The 10,170-nt window shown below is 40.1% G+C and overlaps 1 protein-coding gene across 2 annotated transcripts in view; it reads right to left on the bottom strand.

The window, feature by feature from the left end:
* The window catches only part of Dpy19l1 (dpy-19 like C-mannosyltransferase 1), a 98,577-nt gene that overhangs the window by 67,706 nt on the left and 20,701 nt on the right, over positions 1-10,170 (bottom strand). For both annotated transcript variants that reach the window (XM_055601395.1, XM_055601396.1), the window contains exons 4-6: positions 8,211-8,348; positions 5,085-5,205; positions 4,337-4,430 (exon numbers count right to left, since the gene is read on the bottom strand). In XM_055601395.1, coding sequence (XP_055457370.1) covers positions 4,337-4,430; positions 5,085-5,205; positions 8,211-8,348 — 353 coding nt within the window. The remainder of the gene's footprint in view (positions 1-4,336; positions 4,431-5,084; positions 5,206-8,210; positions 8,349-10,170) is intronic.

Raw genomic sequence — 10,170 nt, 5'->3', positions numbered from 1 at the left:
CCTTCCTTCCTTCCTTCCTTCCTTCCTTCCTTCCTTCCTTCCTTCCTTCCTTCCTTCTTTCCTTGCTCGCTTGCTTCCTTCTTTCTTTCTTCTCCTCTTCCCCCTCCTCTTCCTCTTCGTCTGTTTTTCCAATATGGTATAGTGGCTTGGATGAGAATGTCCCTCATAGGCTCAGGTATTTGAGAACTTGGTCCCAGGTGGTGGTGATGTTTAGGGGGATCCTACAGCCTTGCTGGAGAAAGTAGAGGTGGGCTTTGAGAACAGAGAGCCTTCCCTCACTTCCAGTTCCCTCTCTCAGCTTCCTCTGTTTTCTGCCATGTCTACCACTTTTCTTTTTTTGGTCATGCCTCCATGCCAGGAAAGACTCTTATCCCTCCAGAACTATAAGCCAAAATAAACCCTTTCTTCCATAGGCTGTCTTTGGTCATGGTGTTTTGTCCCAGTAACTAATACGTGTGGGTTTCTGGTGAAAAACCAAGGTCTCCATGTTTGAAAAGCAAGTTTCCCCAGCTCCCAAAATACTTTTTCCATTAAACATACACACATACACATACTTAAAAAAAACAAAAACTGGAGAGTCAACCTACAAAACTGATTTCAAAGCTCCTTAATAAGTGGTGCTCTGACAATCAATAAATGGGATCTCATGAAACTGAAAAGCTTCTGTAAAGCAAAGGACACTGTCGTCAAAACAAAACAACAGCCTACAGATTGGGAAAGGATCTTCACCAACCCTATATCTGACAGAGGACTAATATCCAGTATATATAAAGAACTAAAGAAGTTAAACAGCCAAAAAAATCAAGTAATCCAATTAAAAAATGGAGTACAGAGCTAAACGGAGAATTCTCAATAGAGGAATATCGAATGGCAGAGAAACACTTAAAGAAATGCTCAACCTCATTAGCCATCAGGGAAATACAAATAAAAACGACCCTACGATTTCACCTTATACCCATCAGAATGGCCAAGATGAAAAACTCAAGAGACAACACATGCTGGAGAGGTTGTGGAGAAAGGGGAACCCTTTCATTGCTGGTGAGAATGTAAACTTGTACAACCACTCTGGAAAGCAATCCGGCGCTTTCTCAGACAACTAGGAATAGCACTTCCTCAAGATCGAACTATACCACTCCTAGGCCTATACCCGAAAGAGTCCCAAGTACACAATAAGGACATTTGATCAACCATGTTTGTAGCAGCCTTATTTGTAATAGCCAGAAGCTGGAAACAGCCCAGATGCCCCTCAGTGGAGGGATGGATGCACAAATTGTGGTACATCTACACAATGGAATATTACTCAGCAATAAAAAACAAGGAAATCATGAAATTTGCAGGTAAATGGTGGGATCTGGAAAAGATCATCATGAGTTAGCTATCCCAGAAGCAGAAAGATGCACACGGTATATACTCACTCATATAGACATATAATATAGGATAAACCTACTAAAATCTGTACACCTAAAGAAACTAATCAAGAGGGAGGACTCCTGCTAAAATGCTCAATTCCTATCCAGAAAGGCAAAGAGGCTGGACATCAGAAGGAGGAGACAAGAGGGAGCAAGTCAGGAGCCTGACACAGAGGACCTCTGAAAAGCTCTGCCCTGAAGCTTATCAATGCACATGCTGAGACTTATGGGCAACCTTTGGGCAGAGTGCAGGGAATCTTATGAAAGAAGTGGAAAACAGTAAGATCCAAAGAAGACAGGAACTCCACAAGGAGAGCAACAGAACCAAAAAATCTGAGCACAAGGGTCTTTCCTGAGACTGATACTCCAACCAAGGACTATGCATGGAGATAACCTAAGACCCCTGCACAGATGTAGCCCATGGCAGTTCAGTATCCAAGTGGGTTCCATTGTAATAGGAACAGGGACTGTCTCTGACATCAACTGATTGGCCTGCTCTTTAATTACCTCCCCCTGAGGAGGAAGCAGCATTGTCAGGCCACAGAAGACAATGCAGCCACTCCTGATGAGACCTAATTGACTAGGATCAGAAGGAAGGAAAAGAAGTTCTCCCCTATCAATGGACTTGGGGAGGGGCATGCATGCAGAGGGTGGAGGAAGGGAGGGATTGGGATGGGAGGAGGGAGGGAACCACAGGGGGGATACAAAGTGAATAAAGTATAATTAATAAAGAATTAAAATAAACAAATAATAAGTGGTGCTCTGTAGCATGATACTGTGCTGGGTGTCTATTGTGTACTTCTGGGGACAGGTGCAGCTAGGGACCCTCTAAGATCATAGCTCAGCCTGAATCATGGACCACTGCTTGTTAAAACTTCTAACTTACTCCATTCACTTTAGAAAAAGCTTAAAACAAGCCTTACACTAAGGCCATCATCCAGCCTACCCATGGCTGCAACTCTGCCTCCTCACCCCTGGAGAACATGACCCTCAGGTAAAACTGTCACCTTTCTGTCTGCTTCCACATCTTTTATGTCCCACTCCTGCCTCGCTCTGGGAGTTGTGTTCTGGTTGTTTCTACCTACCCAAATCCTCTTATGTTTCAGGGCTGACTACAGTGTCCCTTCCATCAGAACAAACTTCTTCTGCCTCAGGATTCTTGGCTTTTTCCCTTTCTTTCTTCCTCTGTGTTCCACTAACGTGCATAATGCCACCATCCTCACTTCCCACCTTGCCTGCTCACATCCTGTCACAGGCCACAGTCCTAAGAAAGAGGCTGCCTAGCATGTATCTTAGGTGTTGACTGAACAACTGAACATGCACTGCCCATATATGAAGAAAAGTATTTATTTATCAGGAAAAGTTAGGGCTAAAGATTAAGAAAGTTATACAGGGCCAGTGCCTTCAATCAGATGAGAGCCTTCTATCTTCTTTCCAAATATTATGCCTTTAGCCTTCGATAAAAAAGTTACACAACAAGCATGGTAAGAAATCAATATTTCCTCTAGTAAAGGGTGAGAGAGTCAATAATCAAAACAGAACTATCAAGTGGACTAGTAGTAACACCATTTTTGCATTTATCTTACTTAAATCAAGTCTCCTAAATATGGTAGTGTGTCTGTAAGTGTTTTAAATATATATGCAACTATATCTCAAACCGACTTAGTTGCTTCTTCATTTGATAAGCATTTATCAAGTAACTGCTGTGTACTTAAACGCTGAGCTAAAAACATAGGTCTTCAAGCAGTTAAACCGAAAATGCGAAGAAAATCACAGGGCAGAGAGCAAACACAAGTCCCTTCCACTAACCCAAGTGGAAAGTTGCACCCAGTTCTGCACTACAGACAGGCTGCAAGCAGCACGAAGAAGCATCTGAGACACTTTCAAGGTCAGATAGCTCAAGTGGCTGAGAAGATGGTCCAGACATCAAGTTGCCTGCTTTGCAAATATGAGGACCTGAGTTCAACCCACCAGAACCCAGGATAAAAGGTGAGTGATCCAAGCTTGTAATCTTAGCTCTCAGGAAAAGGGGACAGAGGGATTCCCGGGGCTTGCCAGTCAGCCAACACAGCCTACTTGGCGAGTTCCAAGCCAGCAAGAAACCTAGTCTCAAAATTTGGAAGTGCCTCAGCATTCAACATTGCTCTTACCTCCACACACATGCACATACACCCCGACATTCCTGTGCATCCTCATACATGCACATGCACACGTACATACACATACACACACACATAGTTCAGACAAACAGTAGTTCAGACAAGCACATACACGCATATTGCAATACATCATCAAAATAAAAAGAAAAATGCAAACACAAAACCTTTAAACACTATCATTACTGAAGTTACAGGAACACTGCTTGACTGTGAAGCTAAGCAGATAGCAAACAGTTGTGTGGAATACCCTTATGCTTTAACAGCAGCAAAGCAACAGCCATTACTATCATTTGATAATAAATGATGCTTCCATATTTTATGAAAATTATACATATTACATATGATCACATGCCTATGAATCATTAGCATTTACTACATATGCCTACCATACCCTATTAAAGTTTCTGAAACAGTGGTTCTCAACCCATGGGATGTGCCCCTTTTGGGGTCGCATATCAGATATTTATATTATAATTCATAACAGTAGCAAAATTACACTCATGAAGTAGCAGCAAAATAATTTTATGGTTGGGATCACCACAACATGACAAACTGTATTAAAGGGTCACAGCATTAGGAAGGAACCAATACTCTAAAATTATCTACAATGTGATTGCCATAACAATAGTGAAATCAAACAAATAAGAAACCCTATTCTAACCACAAATAGATATTTTAGAAACATTATTAAAACTGAACAATAAGTTATCAATAATTATTAACTAATTACTTTTTATATTTTATAAATACATACTAAAATATTCTTACCTTAAATATGTGCCATATATGAAGAATAATGCCATCATTAGTCCATTTAACATAAAAATTACAGCAACATAAAAGCAAGCAGGATCTCCCAATCCTTTAAAAATAAACAAAACATATGTTCTAGCCACAAATTATGTTATGAGTCTAGCAATTTACATTAAACTGTGCTTAGTGTGAAACGGTTGCCAGATAAATGGTTTCCTTGGTTCCCATATGAAAACAGGACATGAATGCAGAATAGTGTGGAGAATAGTATTATTCAGATATGCTGTTCTAAAACAGGGCTTCACACTGTTGATGTGCTGTCTAAGGAAGTTTGGGGCTGCAGCAGAGTAAGGCGGAGGCAGCACCATTGCCTCTGGGAAGAGGGCAGCGGCAGGCACGGTGATAGTTGGAGTGAAGCTACTTTGGAAAGAGCACAACTACAAGGTACTTTGTGGTGTACCTATCTATAAGAAAGCTCAAAGTCCATGGAAAGGTGACATGTAGACACCCTGGGGAGACCTGAACTAGATGAGCCGAAGGACCAAAATATGACTAAAACAGCTCTGGTTAGTCCACTTTCCCCAGCCATGTATGGCTGCCTGGTACCATTGCTACCTGGTAACCATGGAAGCAAACCAGCTTGCCCAAATGTGCAAGTGGCAGAAACCAAGAGCATAATAAAATGGCTGTTACTTATACCATTTGGGATGGAGTAAGTCTACTTAGTCCAGCAGGTAAGTAGACAACATGGAAAAAAGCTTACCCTCACAGCTTTCAATTGAACTGAGTCCTTCTCCTCTGGTAACTGTCCAGCATATCTTGGTTTGAATACCAATCAAATCCATTATTTTGGTATAAATCCGGTACCAACTGGCTAAGATCACCTTTTCAAAGAAAATTCAGATGTCATAAGAAATATTTTTCAAGCCAGGCAATGGTGGCACACTCCTTTAATCCCAGCACTAGAGAGGCAGAGGCAGGTGGATCTCTGACAGCTTGAGGCCAGCCTGGTCTACAGAGAGAGTCCAGGACAGCCAGAGGTATAGAGAGAAACCCTGTCCTAAAATTTTTATAAAAGAAAAAAAATAGTTTTCATTACTAGAATATGTTTTAGAGATTTTAATGTCTTTCTGCGCGTCACCTGTTTGGCTCCCTCTACGTCCAGTTAAAGGAGGCTCAGCCTCTTCCACAGACCCTTCAGTAGTCAAGTCTGATTGGTGATGCCCAAGTGAGAAGAGAGGAAATAAATCTGCAAGATTACATTTTTCAAAAATATAAAATTCTATCAAAGAACATAAAAGACCTAAACAACAACAACAACAACAAAATATACATATGTATGTATACATGTTTGTAATCAAATCTATATATATTTAATGTAAATTCATATATCAAATTAGTTTGTAAAGCTAAAACAATCCTAGCCAAATTCTCAATACCTATCATTATTCCAGGAAAGTAAAAAAAAAAAAAAAAGAATAAAAGGAGAATGTCCTAATGAATATAAAGGTCTATCACTGAAAGTAACTGAAATAGTATGTCCCTGGTAGAAGCACACCCAGATGGACTGATGCCCTATGTGAAGGCAATGGGCAGGAGCTGGTCCACCTTCCAGACAGAGGCACTCCCAGCCCCAGCTGCTGCTCAAATAGATGGTTGGTAGCTGACAGCTGTCAACTCTACAGATCTGCTCTAGGCTAAAGAAAGTAATGTACTCAAGGTCACACAGGAAAAACTGCATCCTAGAACAGGCTAATCAATACAAGTAATATATAGTTCAGGGGCCTTTGCCAGAGGAAGCATAACTGTGCAAAGCTACCCCAGCCCATTGAACCCATGAATGAGATTCACTAGGGTTTTTGAAGAGACTCCATCATAGCTCAACTCCTTTTTATACCTCCTTCTGTCTCCATCAACCTCCCTCAGGTATAAACCCAAGGGCACTGATACACTTGCTACAAATAAATTTCTACCTCAGAGTTTACTTTCAGGACCTCCAATGAGGCAATACTGAGCATAAATCCAAATACAGGTGAGTCATTGATATGTACACTAATTATGCACATAGAAAAGAAAGTTACTTCAGATCAGTGCAGAGGAAACAGGCCTGTCATCAGTGTAAGTTACACAGACGAGTATGACAAAAATAGTATTCTACAAACGCATCAATACAAACTCCAAATAAGTTAAAAGTATAAATATATAACTATAAAGAATAAATATTTTACATGCATGGTTAGAAGTCATAAATTAATATGAGCATAAAATGTTGCATAGAAAAAATATGCATTCATAGCAAAAATATTTTATTAATGTCATAATGATAAAATCTTATGTATAAAAAAATGAGTCTTTAAAGAAACCCAATAGAAACATATACAAGAGGGCAAAAATAGGAATTTTTCAAAATAAAAATGGATATTTATATAGCACTGAAATGCATACATATACATGAACTGAATAAAATACATATAGTACTTACAATTTTCTTATCTATTAAAAATAGCAAGGATGCAAATCAGCATTTCCCAAACTGCTGTTGGCAGGGATTCAGTCGGTATAACCTATGTGGAAGGCTTTTGGCAATATGCCCCCAAATCATTACAATACATATTCTGCTAAACTGAAGGTCTATATTCACAAATTTATAGTTAAAAAAAAAAAACATGATAAATGTTTTGCTGGTGGATTCTGTCAATTAAACACAAACATAGAATTACCTTGGAAGAGAGAATCTTAACTGAGAAAACACCTCCAAAAGATTGACCTGTAAGCCAAGTGTGTGGGGCATTTTCCTGATTAGTGATGGATGTGAAGGCACAGCCCATGTGGGCAGTGCCCCTTGTGGGCAGGTAATGGGAAGCAAGCCAATCAGCAGCACCCTTCCATGGTCTCTTCTTCAGTTCCTGCCTCCAGGTTCCTGCCTTGAATCCCTATTTGGTTTTCCATTAGATAAGCCACATAAACTCTTTCTTACCCAAGTTCCCTTTGGTTGTAAGTGTTTTGTCAAAGCACTAAAACCTAACTAAGGCAGATGTGTATAATAAAGACTTAGATTCATGGATGTTTGCTGCCACTTTGCTTAGAACGTTCACAAGTTTGAAAAGTTAAATTGCCCATAAAAAATGAGCTAAAGACCACAATAGTACATCACGCATCCAGCCATTACAAATGACATGATGACATCCATGGCTACACAGAGAAACCCTGTCTTGGAAAAAAAAATACACAATGAAGGGGAAGTCGTAGAGAGGGTGGACACAAATACCACAGCCAAAAGACAAAACACACACACACACACATAAAAATATTGCACAGTTTTAATCCCATTTTTGTAGTCTACTTGCATATAGTCACAGAAAATATTCAAGAATATTTAAAAATATTCCATGTTTGTGAGAAAACACTGAACTGTGGAGGGCATTTGTACTGTTTACTCAATAATCAACCCTAGAGAGGGAGGATGCTACCCTAGAAAGGGAGGATATTATCCTAGAGAGGGAAGGACATTACCCTAGACAGGGAGGATGCTACCCTAGAGAGGGAAGGATGTTACCCTAGACAGGGAGGATGTTACCCTAGACAGGGAAGGATTATACCCTACAGAGAAAAGGATTGTCTGACAAATGACATGTGATAGTCATTGTTTCTTGCTAGGAACTCAACAAATGTAGAGAGCTCCCTCACTTTCTAATAATGCAACCACAATTACAGTTCCCAGAGATTTAAAATTTCCCCCAATAAAATCCTTCCCATGGCACTTATTTTTTATTAAAAATTGAAATAAAATTTAGTATGGTGAATCAGAACTTAGGAGTTAGGATCACATTTAATTTTTAAAAAGCATTTTTTTCCATGAAAAAAATCCCAACTGATAACAGTAACTTACCTCAGGGTAAAGATTAAACCTTTTTAATGTGTTAATAACAAGGGGGTATTCAGTCAGCTTGTCATTCATTATCATCCATACTCCATTTAAAAATGAGGGTGCTTCCACAATAGTCTTGAAGTAAGAATAATAAAGCCCCTAAAAAAAGGATATGCTCCAGTTACAATAAAAAGTACATAGTTATTCAACTTCTTAGATTACAAATATTTAAAATACACTGGTTTTGAAAAACTGAGCACTCAAGCAGGTAATAGCTACAATTAATTTCACAGGTTTCTGATCACTTATAAACTCTTAGGTTGCAAAAAAGTACATTTCAGAATTTCATCTTAATTGAAATAATTAAATGGAAAAATAGCTTCAAAAATAGTTTCAGAATTTAAATATGTATACATGTAATTCAGTGCATGCAATGTATGAAGTCTATTCAATACTCAAACTGACATCGACCTTTTCTCCTTCAAATTTATATTCAAAAACGCAAATGTGATTTTTAAAAGACTGCATTTTATACACATTCCTATCAAACAATAATTTTACAGATCATTTTCTCCCATAGAAACTTGGTACAGAGTGAACCCTGGGGACTGCGAGCAATTGTATGTTGAGGGAAATAGGAATGTTATAGAGACATGCTACTTTCTTTTTTTTTTTTTTTTTAATTTTATTTTTCTTTTTAGTTACATTTTGTTAACTCTGTGTCCCAGCTGTATCCTGCTCCCTCATTCCCTCCCCAACCCCACACTCCCTCCCTGGTCTCCTCCCTGCCCCTTTCCAAGTCCACTGATAGGGGAGGACCTCCTCCCCTTTCATTTGACCCTGTTTTATCAGGTATATTCAGGGCTGGCTGCAAAGTCCTCCTCTGTGGCCTAACAGGACTGCTCCTCCCCTGGGGGGGTCAAAGAGCCTGCCCTTGAGATCCTGATAGAAATAGTCCTTGTTCCCCTTACTTTGGAAAACTACTTGGTTACTGAGCTACCACGGGCCACATCCGAGCAGAAGTTCTAGGTTATATCCATAGATGGTCCTTGGTTGAGTGTCAGTCTCAGAAAAGACCCTGTGCCCGGATATATTTGGTCCTTGTAGAGCTCCTATCCTTTCTACTTTCTAAAGGTTTGTAACTAGGTGAAATGGCATGATACACAATGAGGCAGGGCTGAAGATGTGGCTTATGTGGCTCAGTGCTTGCCCAGTACACAGGGCACTCTGAGCTGTAACCCCGGCACTTGAAAAATGAAGGCAGGCGGGACAAGAAGTCCAAGGTCATCCTCAACTACAAAATCAGTCTGAGGCAGTTAAACAATTAATTAATTAATCACAAAATCCCCTCAGAGTCCATGAAGCTCAGGCAAAGTCCGAGAGGCAATGTAAAGGACACAGAGGGATAGAGGGCAAATGCCACCTTCTCTGCAGTTTCACTGGAGTGGGACAGCCTGCCAGGCCCTGAACATAGGAAGGTAACTTTCCTACTATCCAGAATGTGCCAGAGAGGGGAAGTTTGATTCTGCCTGGAGTTAGGTCTCACATAATCCTTTCTAAAATTATATTTCCTACTGTATTAAGTTGACAAGGTCTCTAAACCTTTCTTGTAGGCCAGAGCTGGTGGTTATGGTCTCATTGGGAACAGGGTTCTTAATGATATAATCAAGTTCAAGTAAGGACAGAGCAGATTATGGTGACTCTTAATTGAACACAACATTAAGACACGGAAAGACAGATGGAAAGACATGAAGAACAAAACGATGAAGAGGACAGAAGCAGAGACTGAAGAGCGACGCAGCAACACACCAAGGAAACACAGACAGTCAGCAAACCCAAGCTGGCCTCAGAAAGTCTGCCTGTTGACTGGCTCCCTTCTAGACTCTGAGCCGTCAAAAAGCAGATTCCCACCGTTTTCATTCAACCTGGGCGACCCTGTTACTGAAGGTCCCCCAGGCCCCTCAAGCCACCTACTGCAACT

Source organism: Psammomys obesus, unplaced genomic scaffold (assembly GCF_907164565.1).
Source record: "Psammomys obesus unplaced genomic scaffold, mPsaObe1.curated_primary_1811, whole genome shotgun sequence".
NCBI classification, from domain to species: Eukaryota; Metazoa; Chordata; class Mammalia; order Rodentia; family Muridae; genus Psammomys; species Psammomys obesus.
This window is presented reverse-complemented; position numbering and strand designations above follow the sequence as displayed.